The sequence below is a fragment of the Labrus mixtus genome, chromosome 17, assembly GCF_963584025.1.
Source record: "Labrus mixtus chromosome 17, fLabMix1.1, whole genome shotgun sequence".
NCBI classification, from domain to species: domain Eukaryota; kingdom Metazoa; phylum Chordata; class Actinopteri; order Labriformes; family Labridae; genus Labrus; species Labrus mixtus.
The window spans coordinates 549,365-569,364 of NC_083628.1; the positions used below are offsets into that span (position 1 = coordinate 549,365).

General features: G+C 44.7%; 1 protein-coding gene across 7 annotated transcripts in view; it reads left to right on the forward strand.

The window, feature by feature from the left end:
• Positions 1 to 20,000, forward strand: part of zmiz2 (zinc finger, MIZ-type containing 2) — a 39,555-nt gene that overhangs the window by 7,632 nt on the left and 11,923 nt on the right. For 3 of the 7 annotated variants that reach the window (XM_061060873.1, XM_061060875.1, XM_061060874.1), the window contains exons 3-14: positions 6,979 to 7,096; positions 9,144 to 9,346; positions 11,730 to 11,898; positions 13,394 to 13,600; positions 13,697 to 13,909; positions 14,898 to 14,990; positions 15,100 to 15,280; positions 15,365 to 15,506; positions 17,367 to 17,445; positions 18,627 to 18,692; positions 19,045 to 19,176; positions 19,264 to 19,369. In XM_061060873.1, coding sequence (XP_060916856.1) covers positions 6,979 to 7,096; positions 9,144 to 9,346; positions 11,730 to 11,898; positions 13,394 to 13,600; positions 13,697 to 13,909; positions 14,898 to 14,990; positions 15,100 to 15,280; positions 15,365 to 15,506; positions 17,367 to 17,445; positions 18,627 to 18,692; positions 19,045 to 19,176; positions 19,264 to 19,369 — 1,709 coding nt within the window. The remainder of the gene's footprint in view (positions 1 to 6,978; positions 7,097 to 9,143; positions 9,347 to 11,729; positions 11,899 to 13,393; positions 13,601 to 13,696; positions 13,910 to 14,897; positions 14,991 to 15,099; positions 15,281 to 15,364; positions 15,507 to 17,366; positions 17,446 to 18,626; positions 18,693 to 19,044; positions 19,177 to 19,263; positions 19,370 to 20,000) is intronic. The other 4 variants (XM_061060876.1, XM_061060877.1, XM_061060878.1 and 1 more) reach the window with 4 other exon arrangements.

Below are 20,000 nucleotides of genomic sequence, written 5' to 3' on the forward strand. Positions count from 1 at the left end.
GTCTGACATGATAACGATAGGTTACTTGTGATTGGACGTTTTCACGTTTTTAAAGAAGGAGTGTTAGAAGTGTGAGAAAAGCGTTTGAAGCTTCTTCATCACGAGCGCAGAGATCACACCTACACACTCACACACTGATGGTAGAGGCTGCTGAGAGTCCATCAGTATTAACTCATCCATTCATACACGTTCACACACTGATGGTAGAGGCTGCTGAGAGTCCATCAGTATTAACTCATCCATTCATACACACTCACACACTGATGGTAGAGGCTGCTGAGAGTCCATCAGTATTAACTCATCCATTCATACACGCTCACACACTGATGGTAGAGGCTGCTGAGAGTCCATCAGTATTAACTCATCCATTCATACACGTTCACACACTGATGGTAGAGGCTGCTGAGAGTCCATCAGTATTAACTCATCCATTCATACACACTCACACACTGATGGTAGAGGCTGCTGAGAGTCCATCAGTATTAACTCATCCATTCATACACGCTCACACACTGATGGTAGAGGCTGCTGAGAGTCCATCAGTATTAACTCATCCATTCATACACGTTCACACGCTGATGGTAGAGGCCGCTGTGTAAAGAGTCCGTCAGTATTAACTCATCCATTCATACACATTCACACGCTGATGGTAGAGGCCGCTGTGTAAAGAGTCCGTCAGTATTAACTCATCCATTCATACACATTCACACGCTGATGGTAGAGGCCGCTGAGTAAAGAGTCCGTCAGTATTAACTCATCCATTCATACACATTCACACGCTGATGGTAGAGGCCGCTGAGTAAAGAGTCCGTCAGTATTAACTCATCCATTCATACACATTCACACGCTGATGGTAGAGGCCGCTGAGTAAAGAGTCCGTCAGTATTAACTCATCCTTTCATACACATTCACACGCTGATGGTAGAGGCCGCTGAGTAAAGAGTCCGTCAGTATTAACTCATCCTTTCATACACATTCACACGCTGATGGTAGAGGCCGCTGAGTAAAGAGTCCGTCAGTATTAACTCATCCATTCATACACATTCACACGCTGATGGTAGAGGCCGCTGAGTAAAGAGTCCGTCAGTATTAACTCATCCATTCATACACATTCACACGCTGATGGTAGAGGCCGCTGAGTAAAGAGTCCGTCAGTATTAACTCATCCATTCATACACATTCACACGCTGATGGTAGAGGCCGCTGAGTAAAGAGTCCGTCAGTATTAACTCATCCATTCATACACATTCACACGCTGATGGTAGAGGCCGCTGAGTAAAGAGTCCATCAGTATTAACTCATCCATTCATACACATTCACACGCTGATGGTAGAGGCCGCTGAGTAAAGAGTCCGTCAGTATTAACTCATCCATTCACACACATTCACACGCTGATGGTAGAGGCCGCTGAGTAAAGAGTCCATCAGTATTAACTCATCCATTCACACACATTTACACACTGATGGTAGAGGCCGCTGGGTAAAGAGTCCATCAGTATTAACTCATCCATTCATACACATTTACACACTGATGGTAGAGGCCGCTGAGTAAAGAGTCCATCAGTATTAACTCATCCATTCATACACATTTACACACTGATGGTAGAGGCCGCTGTGTAAAGAGTCCGTCAGTATTAACTCATCCATTCACACACATTCATACGCTGATGGTAGAGGCTGCTGAGTAAAGAGTCCATCAGTATTAACTCATCCATTCATACACATTCACACGCTGATGGTAGAGGCCGCTGTGTAAAGAGTCCGTCAGTATTAACTCATCCATTCATACACATTCACACGCTGATGGTAGAGGCCGCTGTGTAAAGAGTCCGTCAGTATTAACTCATCCATTCATACACATTCACACGCTGATGGTAGAGGCCGCTGAGTAAAGAGTCCGTCAGTATTAACTCATCCATTCATACACATTCACACGCTGATGGTAGAGGCCGCTGAGTAAAGAGTCCGTCAGTATTAACTCATCCTTTCATACACATTCACACGCTGATGGTAGAGGCCGCTGAGTAAAGAGTCCGTCAGTATTAACTCATCCTTTCATACACATTCACACGCTGATGGTAGAGGCCGCTGAGTAAAGAGTCCGTCAGTATTAACTCATCCATTCATACACATTCACACGCTGATGGTAGAGGCCGCTGAGTAAAGAGTCCGTCAGTATTAACTCATCCATTCATACACATTCACACGCTGATGGTAGAGGCCGCTGAGTAAAGAGTCCGTCAGTATTAACTCATCCATTCATACACATTCACACGCTGATGGTAGAGGCCGCTGAGTAAAGAGTCCGTCAGTATTAACTCATCCATTCATACACATTCACACGCTGATGGTAGAGGCCGCTGAGTAAAGAGTCCATCAGTATTAACTCATCCATTCATACACATTTACACGCTGATGGTAGAGGCCGCTGGGTAAAGAGTCCATCAGTATTAACTCATCCATTCATACACATTCACACACTGATGGTAGAGGCTGCTGAGAGTCCATCAGTATTAACTCATCCATTCATACACATTCACACGCTGATGGTAGAGGCTGCTGTGTAAAGAGTCCATCAGTATTAACTCATCCATTCATACACATTCACACGCTGATGGTAGAGGCCGCTGTGTAAAGAGTCCGTCAGTATTAACTCATCCATTCATACACATTCACACACTGATGGTAGAGGCAGCTGAGTAAAGAGTCCGTCAGTATTAACTCATCCATTCATACACATTCACACACTGATGGTAGAGGCCGCTGAGTAAAGAGTCCGTCAGTATTAACTCATCCATTCATACACATTCACGCGCTGATGGTAGAGGCCGCTGAGTAAAGAGTCCGTCAGTATTAACTCATCCATTCATACACATTCACGCGCTGATAGTAGAGGCCGCTGAGTAAAGAGTCCATCAGTATTAACTCATCCATTCATACACATTCACACGCTGATGGTAGAGGCCGCTGTGTAAAGAGTCCGTCAGTATTAACTCATCCATTCATACACATTCACACACTGATGGTAGAGGCCGCTGAGTAAAGAGTCCGTCAGTATTAACTCATCCATTCATACACATTCACGCGCTGATGGTAGAGGCCGCTGAGTAAAGAGTCCATCAGTATTAACTCATCCATTCATACACATTCACACGCTGATGGTAGAGGCCGCTGAGTAAAGAGTCCGTCAGTATTAACTCATCCATTCACACACATTCACACGCTGATGGTAGAGGCCGCTGAGTAAAGAGTCCATCAGTATTAACTCATCCATTCACACACATTCACACACTGATGGTAGAGGCCGCTGGGTAAAGAGTCCATCAGTATTAACTCATCCATTCACACACATTTACACACTGATGGTAGAGGCCGCTGAGTAAAGAGTCCATCAGTATTAACTCATCCATTCATACACATTTACACACTGATGGTAGAGGCCGCTGTGTAAAGAGTCCGTCAGTATTAACTCATCCATTCACACACATTCATACACTGATGGTAGAGGCTGCTGAGTAAAGAGTCCATCAGTATTAACTCATCCATTCATACACATTCACACGCTGATGGTAGAGGCCGCTGTGTAAAGAGTCCGTCAGTATTAACTCATCCATTCATACACATTCACACGCTGATGGTAGAGGCCGCTGTGTAAAGAGTCCGTCAGTATTAACTCATCCATTCATACACATTCACACGCTGATGGTAGAGGCCGCTGAGTAAAGAGTCCGTCAGTATTAACTCATCCATTCATACACATTCACACGCTGATGGTAGAGGCCGCTGAGTAAAGAGTCCGTCAGTATTAACTCATCCTTTCATACACATTCACACGCTGATGGTAGAGGCCGCTGAGTAAAGAGTCCGTCAGTATTAACTCATCCTTTCATACACATTCACACGCTGATGGTAGAGGCCGCTGAGTAAAGAGTCCGTCAGTATTAACTCATCCATTCATACACATTCACACGCTGATGGTAGAGGCCGCTGAGTAAAGAGTCCGTCAGTATTAACTCATCCATTCATACACATTCACACGCTGATGATAGAGGCCGCTGAGTAAAGAGTCCGTCAGTATTAACTCATCCATTCATACACATTCACACGCTGATGGTAGAGGCCGCTGAGTAAAGAGTCCGTCAGTATTAACTCATCCATTCATACACATTCACACGCTGATGGTAGAGGCCGCTGAGTAAAGAGTCCATCAGTATTAACTCATCCATTCATACACATTTACACGCTGATGGTAGAGGCCGCTGGGTAAAGAGTCCATCAGTATTAACTCATCCATTCATACACATTCACACACTGATGGTAGAGGCTGCTGAGAGTCCATCAGTATTAACTCATCCATTCATACACATTCACACGCTGATGGTAGAGGCTGCTGTGTAAAGAGTCCATCAGTATTAACTCATCCATTCATACACATTCACACGCTGATGGTAGAGGCCGCTGTGTAAAGAGTCCGTCAGTATTAACTCATCCTTTCATACACATTCACACACTGATGGTAGAGGCAGCTGAGTAAAGAGTCCGTCAGTATTAACTCATCCATTCATACACATTCACACACTGATGGTAGAGGCCGCTGAGTAAAGAGTCCGTCAGTATTAACTCATCCATTCATACACATTCACGCGCTGATGGTAGAGGCCGCTGAGTAAAGAGTCCGTCAGTATTAACTCATCCATTCATACACATTCACGCGCTGATGGTAGAGGCCGCTGAGTAAAGAGTCCACCAGTATTAACTCATCCATTCATACACATTCACACGCTGATGGTAGAGGCCGCTGTGTAAAGAGTCCACCAGTATTAACTCATCCATTCATACACATTCACACACTGATGGTAGAGGCCGCTGAGTAAAGAGTCCATCAGTATTAACTCATCCATTCATACACATTCACACACTGATGGTAGAGGCCGCTGAGTAAAGAGTCCGTCAGTATTAACTCATCCATTCATACACATTCACACGCTGATGGTAGAGGCCGCTGTGTAAAGAGTCCATCAGTATTAACTCATCCATTCATACACATTCTGATGGTAGAGGCTGCTGAGTAAAGAGTCCATCAGTATTAACTCATCCATTCATACACCGCCAACAAAGCAGGGGGAGCAACTTGGGGTTAAGCGTCTTGTGAGGACATGTGGCTGCAGGAGCTGGGGATCGAACCCCCGATGTTCCAGTTGAGAGACGACCGACTCTACCACTTACCCACCGTTTAAATATGAACATAAAATACTTGCAGTGTTTGCTTTGCTCCTTTTATGTGAAATAATTCAGTTTCTATCCACGAGTAAGAAAGAAAGTAAGTAGAAAAAGTGAAAGAAAATAATATTTATCAGGGATAAGTATCGAGAATATATTCACAGGTTGTTTCTCAAGGACCCACATTCAGAATTCAGAAGCGGGCGTGCAGGTGGGCGCCACAACAACCTCGTGTCCTCTGTGTTTTCTAATAACAACGACAAACTGAATAAACGCCATCAGAGCAGGTTCAAAAAAACCTTAATCACCAACCGTCGAGTCAATCGACTGTCGAGCCGTTGTGTGCTCAGCCTCTTCTGGAAGCATCTTGATTAGGTTTACTCGAGCCAAAACACTCTTTAATTGAGTGCAGCCACAAAGCCTCCTGACTGCTCTATTTCTCTCCAGGACGCCGTGAAAGCAGCGAGACGTGCTGCCAACTCGCTGACACGACAAGCAGAAACAAAAGAGAGAGAACAAACAGACCACGGGGGCTGCAGTTAGATCGTGTTTATTTGAAATAAATCTTATGATTCAGTCCCCAAAAAAAGCTGAGCATTAAAATGTTTATTAACGAGGGAACGGGGGTCAACATGACGGACAATTTTTAACCTGAACATATTTTTCAATCCAGACAACTTCTGTAAATACTAGTTTATTTCTTCAGGCACGCTGCTAATCCTTTGGTGAAAATGCTCAGAATTAAAGTATGTGCATTTAAAGGAGCAGTCTGTAACTCTGCCCCTAGTGTTTAAAATGGGTACTGCAGTCTAAATTCTAAACATCATAGAGAGCTGTCTCCCCTCGCCCCCTCCTCTCTAGAGTCCATGCTCACTCAGGTCACCATGTGGTGGACTCTGAAGCTTCAGTGTTTATCCAGCTCTGCATGGGTCTGTAAACCTTTCTGTGTTCTAACCTCTCTCCATTTTTCAAAAGCATCTCCAATATTGATCCTAGTTTGAGCACGTTTCTGCTCGTGGAGCTTATTAGAAACATGCAGAGGCTTTTTAGGTCGGGTACAATCACTTCTATCTGAACCACTTCTCTTGACCGCTTCCATCACTGCAACACCTGTTGACCTGATAACTGCTCTCATATCTGACAAACTGAGGGGCGTCCAAAACGGCCGTGTGGGGGTGTGTCTTAAAAGCGCCTACCTTCTCTGGTCCAAACAAATCCAGAGCATTCAGGAGCAGAATCTAAAGTTAGAAGGAGGACATACTGGCTGCTGCATTGTTGTCAGAGAAGCCAGCACTTCAACATGTTTCCTTAATGTCTGATCAGATAGTAAGGTCACTTAACGGGAGCTCCACGATGATATATGAACAAACCACTGGAGGAATTTCCAACGTTTTTGTACCTCTAACCAAAAATGTAAGAATCACGTAACCCCCCTTTAGTTCAATTGAATTTTGCTGCAACCCCGTGGAGGAAATGTTTTAGAGGGAGGGAGCAAAAAGGTAACCTCAGCTGTCAGCTGAATAAAACATGCTCAGGTTAACTGTTCTCTCTCTCTCTCTCTGAGGTGTGGGTGATGGATTTACTCCGCTCGGTCTTTGTGCTGTTTCAGTGTCAAGAATCCCCAAACTGAGAGTTTTTTAACAAGGAGAGATTTAAAACGCACTCTGTGATTCTGTGATATCGTTCAGATCTCTGGACGAGCGCTCTCTCTCTCCTCAACCATCCCAGTAACTCTGCGTTTTCATTTCTCCTCCTGCAGCAGTGACGGCCCCTTCCTAAATGACCCAGTCTCCTGGCAACCAGGCACCAATCAGCACCCAGGATCTCTCTCTGTAGTAACCACAGTGTGGGGCGTGACCAATCCCACACACAGCCAGGTAACACATGTCTCAGCGCTCGAGGACATTTCTCCTCTTCTCCTGTTTTTATGTGCAGTGATGAAGCGAAGCGGTTATCAATGAGGAGTCAGACTGCAGGAATCAAATCACACGCTTTGTATCTTATGTGATATTAAAGACGGCAGAATAAACATTCTGTCATGACAATTATAATCAATTCATTCATTATCTATACCGCTTTGAGTCGCAGGTGTCATTGGGAGAGAGGCGGGGTTAAACCCTGGACTGTTCCCCAGCCAATCCCAGAGCTGACATATAGAGACAGACAACCAGCCACACTCACATTCACACCTATAGACAATTTAGAGTCAGCAGTTAACCTAACGAGCATGTGTTTGGACTGTGGGAGGAAGACGTCCCCCCTACACGGCCGTTTTGGATGCCCCTCAGTTTACCAGATATGAGAGCAGTTATCAGGTCAACAGGTGTTGCAGCGATGGAAGCGGGCAAGAGAAGTGGTTCAGATAGAAGTGATTGTACCCGACCTAAAAAGCCTCTGCATGTTTCTAATAAGCTCCACGAGCAGAAACGTGCTCAAACTAGGATCAATATTGGAGATGCTTTTGAAAAATGGAGAGAGGTTAGAACACAGAAAGGTTTACAGACCCATGCAGAGCTGGATAAACACTGAAGCTTCAGAGTCCACCACATGGTGACCTGAGTGAGAATCCACTCTAGAGAGGAATTTAGACTGCAGTACCCATTTTAAACACTAGCAACACTTTTTCTGTTGGATTATGTTTCACCTGTTGTTAAACTCAATTACCTCCAGAGTTCAGATCGTACGGAAATGAAAGCCATTTATTCACAAAGATTAGGAGTTTATTACAAGAGGTTATGAACGTTACTCCACACGGCTCTTTCTCTCTTCGTGTGTAATAAAGTTGTAAATAAGCTGCTCTTAAAGGTCACTCGTCCACGCTGCAGCCTGTGGGAGTGAGCTTTAGAGGAATTCTTTCACTCCTCTGTCGGCTCCTTGAAGATTTTTTTTTTACTCTGATTTTCACAGCTTGTTAAATCCGAGTCCTACATGTTTGGATCTTCTGGAAAGTGTGGGAGTTGAACGCACTTTAACGACTTTTCTATCCTGGGAAATCTCTCCTAAAGTGAATTCTGAGAGGCGGTCGTTAATCAAACAGATAACATTGGATTTAAACCTGCAAACAATCTTCACATACCGACACCAAAACTGAGACGTTTAGTAAGACAATGTGTTTATTATCGGGCAGAGGCGGGTCCAGAGGGGGGCGCCGAGGTGGGATGGACCCCCCCCCCTGAAATGTGATTAGTCACCACAGGTGCCACCCCAAAATCCAAATCTATGATTGGCTACTTGCCTAATCAGAGGAGGGACTCGAGATGAAAGCTATTTTCAACAGAAATACCTATCTTTTTCTGTAAAAAAAAATGTCAAGCAAAAACATTTGCACGTTGTTGAACTCGCTTAATGGACTTAATTGCCAATATAATGGTAGGGGAAACACTGTAAGACACACAGTCAGTAAAGTAGCGTTCATGTTCTCTGAGTTGTTCTCCGATGTGCGGACGCTGACTCGACAGTGCGTCCCTTTTATGTAAAGACATGCATGTTTTGTATTATGCAATATGAACAAGAGGTGACCGTGCTGAGGCCCGGTTAGTCCTGGAGCGGTGTGAGTGCAGGCCAGCGTGGGAATAAGGAGGGGGGGGGGCAACTTTGCCTAGTGTGAGTGCGCCCTGAGTGTCTCCGGGTTCATGAGTGAGGGTAAGATGGACCTTGAGATTGACGGACAGATTGGTGCAGCGTTAGCAGTGCTGCGATAAATGCAACAAGACTCCTTCATAGTTGTAAACGCTGCTCGTCCGTCCCTCTTGACTGGAAGTCATGAACTTTGTGTTTTCAGTTTCACTTTAATTTTGACTCTTTGGGTTGAAAATGACTAAACTGTGGTCTTTGTTTTTTCTGTTTCCCACCACCCTCCCTCTCTCTCTCTCTCTCTGACGCCCACTGTGATAACACCTCTCTCTCTCTTTTTTTCCCATGCAGGTGTTCGCCACAGCCATGGGTCCCGGTGAGAGCTCTGGTGGTCACATGATGCCCGGGGGCAGTCCCGGGATGGGTCCCGGCATGGGCTCTCAGTTCATGGGGCAGCAGTCGTACGGGGACGCCGTCTCTAAAGGGTACGGACAGCCCGTGATGTATGGACGTCCCGGTGCTGGGTATAACCCCGCCTCAGCGTACGGGGGAAGGTACGCTGCTTCTTTATCATCAAACACTGAATTTCACTTTCAATATGACTGAAGTTTACCACAACGTCACACTTCTATCCTCTGAAACTAAACTCAAACTGAAGCTGCAGTCTTTTTGAGTTTAGCAGAAGTCATGCTGTTACCTCTTATTTTAAAATAAACAAGCCAATGCAGAATTACAATCAGAATCAGAAATACTTTATTAATCCCAGGGGGAAATTCGGTGTTAGCATTGCTCTTCACACAATACAGCAGTAGGACACAAAATAGAATAGAGATAATAAAATAAGCAATAAGTACCAAGTAGGGCTACAATAATATATACAAGATAAAGCAATATTTACATTATTAATGTTCAAGATGAACTGTGTTAAACAGATATTGCACAGTGTATGAAAAAAAAAAAACTGCAGTTCCTCGAGTGTCCACTTGAGGTGGCCTCCAGAAACCCTAGAAGTCACATACACACCCATTCAAAGAGGCCAGTTTTTACAGCATGATTAAACATGTTTACAGCCTGGTTCAAAAAGCAATTTTAGCCTGAATATGTCATGTCTTTATCGGCTCACGCTGTACGGGGGGGGGGGGGGGATTTATTTACAACTCATCCGCTTTGATTTTATGTAGGACACGAGTGATGCATAATTAGGGGCTAATCTGACTGCAATCAGGAGCGTCGTAGCTGCTTGACCTCTGTGTCTGTTTCCAGGTCGATCGAAAGTTAGGTAGAGACATCTTTTTTAAAATGGCGCCCTCTATGGTTGGGCTTTATAACCTGCCCCAGGAAACCGGTGGGTGAAGTCACTGAGACTAAGACCATATTTTTTAAACAGCCAGTGGTTACTGTACTCGCTGACCAGCCATGAACTAACTGTCCCACAATCAATAAATAGAATCTCTTTTTTAACACACTTTATTTAAAAAAGAATTACCCTCCACTCGTATCCCCCAAACTCCGACTAAAACACAGAACAAATCCCCCGAGCCGAGGCGTTGGTCAGTGGGGCTCATGGAACATCAAACCCTCATCCTGCCTTCTGAACCAGTTCCAGCTCGCTCTGCTTTGTTTCAGGTTCTGGTCTGAAGTCAGTGAACGCTCTTTTGTGTTCCTGTTTCCTTCAGCGTCACTCACTCATCAAAGCAGACGCACAGGTGCACGAGTGTTCCCCGTTTGGATCTTTTCTTTTCCAAACCTGGAGGTCAAAAATGAAGAAATGGAAAAAGACGTTTTGATGTCACTTCCAGGGAACACTTTTTTTTTTTTTTGTTTAGATTATTTTTGGGGGCTTTTCCAGGACAGTGGATAGAAAAGGAAACCAGGGAGCGAGAGCAGGAAAGGAGCCATAGGCAGGGCTTGAACCCGGGCCGCCCGCTTGGAGGATTATAGCCTCCGTACATGGGGGCGCGACCTAACCACCAGGCCATCAGCGCCCCGAAAAAAACACATTTACAAAAAAATTGATTTAAAGGAGAAATCGATTTCTGTCATTCGACTAACTTTTTAACTTTAGCGACGATGAACAGCTATCACAAATTGTAAGCGTTTGACTTCCGCAATCAAAAATAAGATTAGAGATAGATAGAGCCGCCATGTTTATTGTTGCCGTGGAAACACCAGATGTTAAAGAGCCCATATTCTGCCCTTTTTGGGGTTCATATATTTAATCTATGTTCCTACTTTTGTACGTTCACAATAGATAAAGTTCTAAAAAGTGTCTGTTTTCATGTACTGCTCCTCCTTGCTCCCTCTCCTCTCTGAGTCCGTCAGCTACACTCTGCTGAGCCCCCACTGTTAGACCCCACGTGGGCCAAGTCTGCTCTGATTGGTCTGCCGATCCGCTCTGTCGTTATTGGTCAGTTGCTCAGCACGCGTCTCGGAAATTTCAACATGAGCTGCAGGGCCACAACGAGCCAATGGGCTTAGATCAGTGATCTCACACTGACAAATTTTTATGGAGGGGGGCTAGAACCGAGCGTTACATGTGGCTAATGCTACAGCTAACAGGAGGACGTAGGAGAAGCTGCGTTTCCGTGGACTTTGAATTTTTGCACATAGATGTGTCTAAACATGCACAGGACACTTTGAAAACACACTGAAGAGCATATAAAACCAGAAAAAGAAGAATATGGGACCTTTAAAGGCAGCTGCATAAGGAAGCAACAAAAATGCTGGACGCTCCCTGGTGTTGTTTTTTTAGAGTTGAAAAAAATATAAAACTTAAAATCAAATTTCTCTGCTGCTGTTCCTCTGTGCTGTTTCTGCATCAACATATGTCAGACTGGCTGCTCTCACCCACCGCTCTGACTCACTGATGATGACCACACACACACACACACACACTCGGTTCACTCCTCCCACTCATCTCCACGTCTTCCCCTGCAGTTACCCTGGTAACAGCGGAGGTGCCGGTCTGGGCGTCCGTCCTCCCTCAGACTTCACGCAGGCTGCTGCCGCCGCCGTTGCCGCCGCCGCAGCCACTGCAACCGCCACTGCCACGGCGACTGTCGCAGCAATCCAGGAGAAACAGAACCAGGAGCTGAGCTATGGACAGGTAAATGTGTCCGTCTGTCCCAGAGACTGGGAGGTGCAGCGCCAGAGTTCATTCATTTTATTGGTTGAAAAATAAATAAGTTTATCGGACATTACTGCAACTTTTTAAAATGTAAAACCAACAGTGGAACTTTTAATTGCTTCAGTTTATCCCATGAGTCCTGTGTGCCTGTGCAGATGTGTTCAGGTTATAACTCAGACAGTTTGTCTTAAAGGAAGAATGTGGGACTCTTTGATCCAGTAGATGTCGCCCTTGAGCTCCAGCATGAAACCGAAACAAACTTTGTTAGGCCACGCCTCCTCCATACTAAAGCCTCCGCCCTCCTCCAGAGACACACCTCCAACCCCCCTCCACTCGGGTTAAAAATGAAGGACTAAAGCGCAAACAGCGGCTCGAGCTGCAATCACCTGTGTCCTGCATTGTTGTTAGCATGCTAATGTTAGCGCTCTTTAGTTAGCTCGTAGCTTCACATTGTTGTGTTAGCATGCTAATGTTAGCGCTCTTTAGTTAGCTCGTAGCTTCACATTGTTGTGTTAGCATGCTAATGTTAGCGCTCTTTAGTTAGCTCGTAGCTTCACATTTCATGTAAACTGACACAGAATGAGCGTGATCTAAAAACTCTTACTAACATCCAAATAATCAGTGAGTATGTTCTTCTTCTTCTCTCTAGTTCTTGACTAAAATAGCTTTTATACACAAGGGGAGGAGCCGGCCGTCCCGTCCATGTAAACACGGCTCTGACAACAACACAGCCAGCGGGACTCGAGCTTCTCCCTCATTGTAGACAGTCATGACTCAGAGACACATTTACACAGGACAGACTTTATCATTTATTTATGTGGAACATGTGAAACATTCTTCCTTTAAATGCTTCAAAATGTGCAGAATAATATTTCCCTTTTAAAGAATTAAGAATAATATTGATCCATAACAGAAGAAATGATTTTTGAAGATACGTCTGCATTGTTCTTAAACCTGAATTTATTCTCGTGTTTCTTTATAATCTGTAATCAAATGAAAGCTTTTTTGAGTCGTCCGTGGAGGTTCGTTGTGACTCACAGCTGGAACTCTTCTTCATCATCTTCTTCTTCGACTCGGAGGAGCTTGAAAAAGCTTCTTGGGTGAATCATCGGTTTTAAAGAAGAATAAGTGTGAAAGCATGAGTCACTGCAGGGAACAAGAGGGGGCTCTGAAACATCCTGTTCAAACTGTCAGCGGACTTCTCATGTGGTCTTTTATTTTGTACATTTTGACTATTTGTGGAGTCTTTCAGTCAGACGCTCGTTCTCCTCTCTGAGTTTATATCCTCTAACGTCAGAGTTAAAGATCCTCTCTCACACCATCAGGTCTCAGGATTCCAGGTCGAGTTAAACGAGTGACAGCCGGCCGCGCGGCGTTCTCATTCATGTCGAGTTTATGTTGAGATCTTCATTTCTGTGAGGTTTGTTTTTTTAAACCGCCCTGTCGTTCTTCCCTCTCTCTCTCTCTCTCCCAGATGGGCGGAGCCTCCTCTTACAGCACCCAGTTCCTGTCTCACTCTGGGCCTCGGGGCCCCCCAGGGATGGTCTCCTCCAGGACGGGACCCCCACCCTCCAGCGGGGGGATGTATCCCTCCCACCCTGCTCAGGGTCAGAAGATGCCCCAGCATGGAGGAGGGTACCCCGGAGGGCATCAAGGACTCAAACGACCTTTTCACTCAGAGGTCAGCAGCTTTATTGTTTTTAACTCGTCCTGTGACGTTTCTTCAAACCAGATATTTATTTTCTGTGAGCTCCTCCTTTACTTGATTCTTCTCCAGGGTTTTCCCGTGCAGCAGTACGGCTCTGGTGGGATGTCCGGGTACCCTAACCAGCCCCTTCAGTACCCCGCAGGACCTCAGCAGCGCTGCCCCCCCTCCCCGTCTTACCCCTCCACCAGGATGCCTCTCATGGGGCAGTACGGCTCCGGATCACAACACCCGGGACAGTTTCCTCCTGGAGCCGGACCGCCCAACCCTCCACAGTACTACAAGGTGATGAGTCCTCACGCTTCACAAAATAAAAGAGCTGAGGCGATAAAAGATTTCTGAAGTGAAGAATCACTTTTAAAAACAAGATGAGCATTCAGGGGTTAACGAGACACAGGGGAGCACAATCAGGGCGGGAAAACAAAGAGGAGCAGGATCTGAAAGAGCAAGAGAAGAGTGAATACAAAATAAAACAGGAAGTGATAAAAAAACTAAAATAATGTAGAGAAACAAAACATGACCTGACCAACAAACCAGCCCACCTTGCATGTGCCCTATTGGCTGATACACACATATGTGGAGGCATTTGATTGGTTGTCCCTACCTTTTTAAATTGTTTTACCTTTCCTTCAATTGTGTACCCACCCTATTTAAATGATGTTTGTTAATTTGTTTCTCGATGACCCTGATGAACGCCATGAGCCGAAACGCGTCGGTCTAAATTGTTAATAAAGTTGATCTTCTTACTACAAGCGTTGCTGGAGCATTTTGACCTCCAAGAAACAAAACATGACTTGAGGTGACCTGACGGGTTGTGTCATTAATGAGAGTTTACTAGTTTACTAATTACGAAATAAAAACACCTCCAGAGGTCACGTCAGGCGGCAGCAGCAGACTCGTGTTACCAAACAGTCGATTATCGGAGAAAAGAGCGAATTAGTCGTTAATGAAAAACCACTTAATGACCATTTAAAAGAACATGTCAGACTCCATTCAGGGAACACAGGCGTGTTTTTGTTTCTGTGTGCGATGAAAGTTGTTTTGCAAACAGATCTAATTAGTTGGACTGTGTGTGTGTGTGTGTGTGTGTGTGTGTGTGTGTGTGTGTGTGTGTGTGTGTGTGTGTGTGTGTGTGTGTGTGTGTGTGTGTGTGTGTGTGTGTGTGTGTGTGTGTGTGTGTGTGTGTGTGTGTGTGTGTGTGTGTGTGTGTGTGTGTGTGTGTGTGTGTGTGTGTGTGTGTGTGTGTGTGTGTGTGTGTGTGTGTGTGTTGCAGTCGGAGCCGTTTAACGGTCAGGGCGGTCTGCCGTCTGCAGGCGCCGGAGGATACAATGCCTTCACTCAGGCTGCAGTCAGCGGGGTGAGTCGTGTACGCAGACTGCTTTTTAAAATCACTTAACGAGTCCAATTAAGAGACGGGACGAGGACGGAGACATTTAATGAGACACTGTTTGTGTTTTTATCCCTCGGCCTCTCAGCCAGGTCGGGGGGGAGGAGTCATGCCCGGGTATCCGAGTTCACCGATGGGAGGGAACCCGACGCCTCCGATGACGCCCGGAACCTCCATACCGCCCTACCTGTCCCCGGGTCAGGACACCAAACCCCCCTACCTCCCACCGGACACCAAACCCAGCATCATCTCCCAGCAGCCCCCTACAGGTGAGACGCAGAACTGCAGCTCGATTATTCTGCAGATCAAAGCTTCCTCACACTCTCACCTGTGTGTGTGTTTTTCCTCTCCAGGTAACCCGAGCGACGACCTGCGCCTGACGTTCCCGGTCCGAGACGGCGTGGTGTTGGAGCCGTTCAGACTGGAGCACAACCTCGCCGTCAGTAACCACGCCTTCCAGCTGAGAGACTCCGTCTACAAAACGCTAATGCTGAGGTAAATCAGAAGTTTACAAACACACAATCAATTATTACCGTAAAATCCAGAATATAAGTCACACCTGTTCTGAAGGTCTCTTACAGAGAAAAAAACGTTTAAACTGTTTTCCTGCGTGACGATTTATATTGTGTTCAGCGATGTCTACAACGTGCAGTTTCTGTGCAGCTGTGTCGCTCTTAAAGTCCCGTCTTTTTTCACGTTCAGGAGTTTGCGCTCCTACTATCTACAGTACGGTAGTTGAGCTCTCAGCCTGCTGCAGGGAATGTTGTGAGGCACGGACCTGCTAGCTTGTGAGTCGCGCTGCCCGACTCCGCTGGTCACTCTTTAACTTTAATATAGGACTCTTTCAATCAAAAGAACACTCCACAAGGTTTATTTACGGAACAATATACCACTGTTTTCTGTAAATGTAGATTATGACCTCGTGAGGGAGAAAATATGTGAAAAAAGTCGCACAGCCAGCCTGGTCGGTGTCGCCGTCTTTCCCAGCACAGCGTGCACTCAGCTTTCAACACACAATGAATGGGGATGTGTTTTTAACATAGACTGTAAGGTTTTTAATCACCCCAGGTCGCAGTGATAGGGGCTGCTGCCCCCGCTGTAAGGACGGCGCGTGTTTCAGTATTTTATATTGGTGTATTGGTCGCACCGATGTATAAGACGCAGCCGACTTTCAAGACGAAAAAATAGGTATTAAAAGTGCGTCTTATACACCGGATTTTACGGTAAGTATCTGAAATCCGTCCTTGTCCGGTACTGCACTGAAGCACGATCGTCCCCCCTCCCCATTCCCCCGCTGCACTCACACCGCTCCAGGACTAACCGGGCCTGAGCACGGTCACCTCTTGTTCATAACGTTGTAATACAACACGTGAATGTCTTTACATGATCATGAGGCGTGCTTACTTTACAAGACAGATGGACTCGAGAAAATGAAAACGAGACGCACAGTCGAGTCAGCGTTGACACTTTGTTTCTTATTTTGAGTCGTATTAATCAGATACAGCCGGAACACTCCTTGATTTCATATGAGTACGCCCTTAGAGCCCTCTTTTAGTTCCAGTAATACTTAGGCAACATTTCCGTTGACATGTTCAACATGTTTGTGCATTTTAAACAGAGTGCAGGAGTTTGCTTGTGATTTCTTAATGTGAGTTCAAAACAAGAAATGATCCAATTTGTTGAGCCTAAGACTTCTATTTTTGTTGCCTTGGTATCAAAACAGGTATTGATGTTGTCTGATTTTAAAACGTTAACACATCATGACGACCCTGCTCCTGAGAGGATAGTTCTTGTATTCAGGGATCCTCTGTGGAATCATTTTTTAAAAGGACAATCACATTTTTAAGAAGCATTTCAAGGGTTTTTCATTAGATGCAAAAACAAAAGATTCTGTAAAACGTGAACCTTAAAGACATCAGAATAAAAATCACTTTTTTCTTCTCACAGGCTGAATGTGAGTGAGTAGGAGATATCCTGACGTTAGAATAAAGACTGTAGTAAAGGATATTTGGAAAACAAATACATGTTTTTTCTTTTGAATTCTTTGAAAACAGGTCCAGTCCATGTCTGACAAAGTGCTCCTTTATTTAATTAAGATGTAAATGATCTGCTGTAAATAATCCAACATGAAGAAATCTGTTCCCTAACGTGTAAACAAAGGAGAGATGAACTTCTTTGTGATTTATTTCTTATCTGTATCATCTTCAGAGTGATTTCAGAGCAGAGCACCTCTCTCTGGAGTGCTTTCTTTTTTCATACAAAGAAAAACACCAGAAGAAGAAAAACACACCAGGAATGTTTGATAACCCCACCCCAGTGTGAGCCTGATCATATGTGCTGTGTCTCCCCCTGCAGGCCGGACCTGGAGTTACAGTTTAAGTGTTACCACCATGAAGACAGACAGATGAACACTAACTGGCCCGCCTCTGTGCAAGTAAGTTCCCCTCTGGGCTCTGATGAAGAGTTAGTAAGAAGGTCCTTAAATACTTTTTAACTTGTTGTTTTAAAATCAGAATGAGAGCTGATTCTGCTTTGACCCCGCAGAGATTTAAATCCTGGATGCAGACTTTGCTGGGTTTTAATAATAACACAGAAATCTTGACAGTTTGTTTGATTTGCTCATGTTTTAAACCTTGAGACGTGTTCAGTCCGTCTCCACTCTGCAGGAGAGCTGATAGGTTTCACCTCAGTCCATGTGTGTGCAGCGCTGCGCCTCAGCTTCGCCCGACGCTGGAGCCACAAAAACGGCTCCTCGTTACCTTAACTCTCTCCTCCAGGTCTAAACTCCCTCCCGCCCACTACGCTCTGCAAATGAAAGGCGTCTGATCCAACCTTCACAACAGGGTCCTAAGTCTCTAACTAGACTCTTCTCTGTCGCCCCCCAGTGGTGGAATGAACTTCCAAACTCCATGTGATCTGCAGAGTCCCTCTGCACCTTTAAGAAAAAGCTAAAGACCCAGCTCTTTATGAATACCTACAACTAGATGTTTTATTGCTGGTACAGGACAGGCGGCGACCTCTGGTTTTAAAACATGAAGTCGATACTGAAGTGTAAAATCCTGCAGTTACTCGAGTGTCCACTAGAGGCTGGCTGCAGAAGCACAGGAAGTCACATACACACCCATTCTAAAAAGCCTGTTTTTACAGCAGAGATTAACATGTTTACAGCCTGGTTCAAAAAACCAAAAGGTGTGATTAGCTCATGTCTTGATGGACACACACTGTACGGGGGGTGAATGTTTTGATGACTCATCAGTTTTGATTTGATGAAGGATAAGAGTTATTCACAATAAGGCGTGTAGCTGACCTGATTGACAGGTGGGCGTGGTGTAACGGTTTGTCAGGAGGTTTAAAACCCGCCTCAGCTCCAGCTCTCAGCCTGTCGTTAGGTTGACTGAAAGTTAGACTGAGACAGCATTTCCAGCATGGAGACCGCCATCGATGGGACTCCAGCGCCCCCTGCAGGAACAGACGGTTGACGTTCATCCATTAATATTTACACTCTGTGTTACAGGCGCTGTAATGTAGAAACCGACCCCCCCCCCTCCCCCCCAGTTAAAAAAATGTGACTTCATTATTAAAATGTAATTTTTTCTTCTTCTCCACAACCAACTGGCGACGCCCAGAAATTACCCCGTGACCCCCGCGGGGGTCGAGACCCCGAGGTTGAGAATCTCTGCTGTAAGGAACCGACATTTAAACTGGAATTTATAATGTGTTTAAAAATATATTAAATTGTAATTTTTCCTGTTCCGTAAATAAGTCTTGACTTTTTTTTTCTTCACTCTTTTTGTTCTTGACTCTCGTTTGTTCCTCGCCAAAGTGCTGATACATCTTCTTCCTCTGTTGTTTTGAACAAAGATTAATTATTCTAATTATTTTTTACCTTCAGTCTCTGCATTGTTACACGTTAACTCCTTGGATTTAACTTTTTTATCAGTCTGCAGAAAAAAGCAACAACAAGCGGCCATGAAAGCGTTGAAGTAAAGCGACCAGTCGTTTGATTCCGTCTCTTTTCTCCCGGCTGTATCAGGTCAGCGTGAACGCCACTCCTCTGTGCATCGAAAGAGGTGACAACAAAACGTCCCACAAGCCCCTCTACCTGAAGCAGGTGTGCCAACCAGGACGCAACACGGTGCAGATCACAGTCACCGCCTGCTGCTGCGTGAGTCTCCCACAATGCACCTCCTTATGTCTCACAGATGAGGATCCCGTGTTGAGGATGTTTTTTTCCCCTCCTCTCTCTCCGTAGTCTCACCTGTTTGTGCTGCAGCTGGTCCACCGGCCGTCTGTGCGCTCGGTGCTGCAGGGTTTGATGAAGAAGAGACTCCTGCCGGCCGAGCACTGCATCACCAAGAGTGAGGACAAAGACAAAAAACAAAACACTTCTAATAGAGCGCAGTTCAACCGTTTCACCACTAGATGTCACTGTTGTTGTTTAGCTTTAAATAATAATAATAATAATAACTTTATTTAAAAACACAGGTTTACAAAGTGCTTTGACAAACAGCAAAAACAAGAACTAAACCAAACACAGAAGAACAGAAACAACAGCAAGAACATAACAAATGTAAAATACTAAAAAATAATTAAATACAATTCAACAGAAAAGAACCCAAAGTGCACGATAAATGAAGGCAGAAAGTAAAAACGAAACTTCCTGCAACAACAATTTGTGTTTATATCGAAGATTAACTTTCCAAATCAATCACTCAATCAATCAAACTTTATTTATATAGCAGCTTTCAGACAAATTAAATTTCAGTTCAAAGTGCTTTACAAGAGTGCAGAAAAGTTATTGATGAAAAAGTAGTTAATAAACTCATTGAGAGACTAATGCACACCAATAAGAATTAAAAAAAATATATATATAAAAATGAAAAAATAAAATATGACACATAAAAGCAACAAGATATTAAAATGAATACATAGGAGAAGAATATTTAAAATTGTAGTAGGATAAAAAAGACAAAACAATAATGTTAAGAT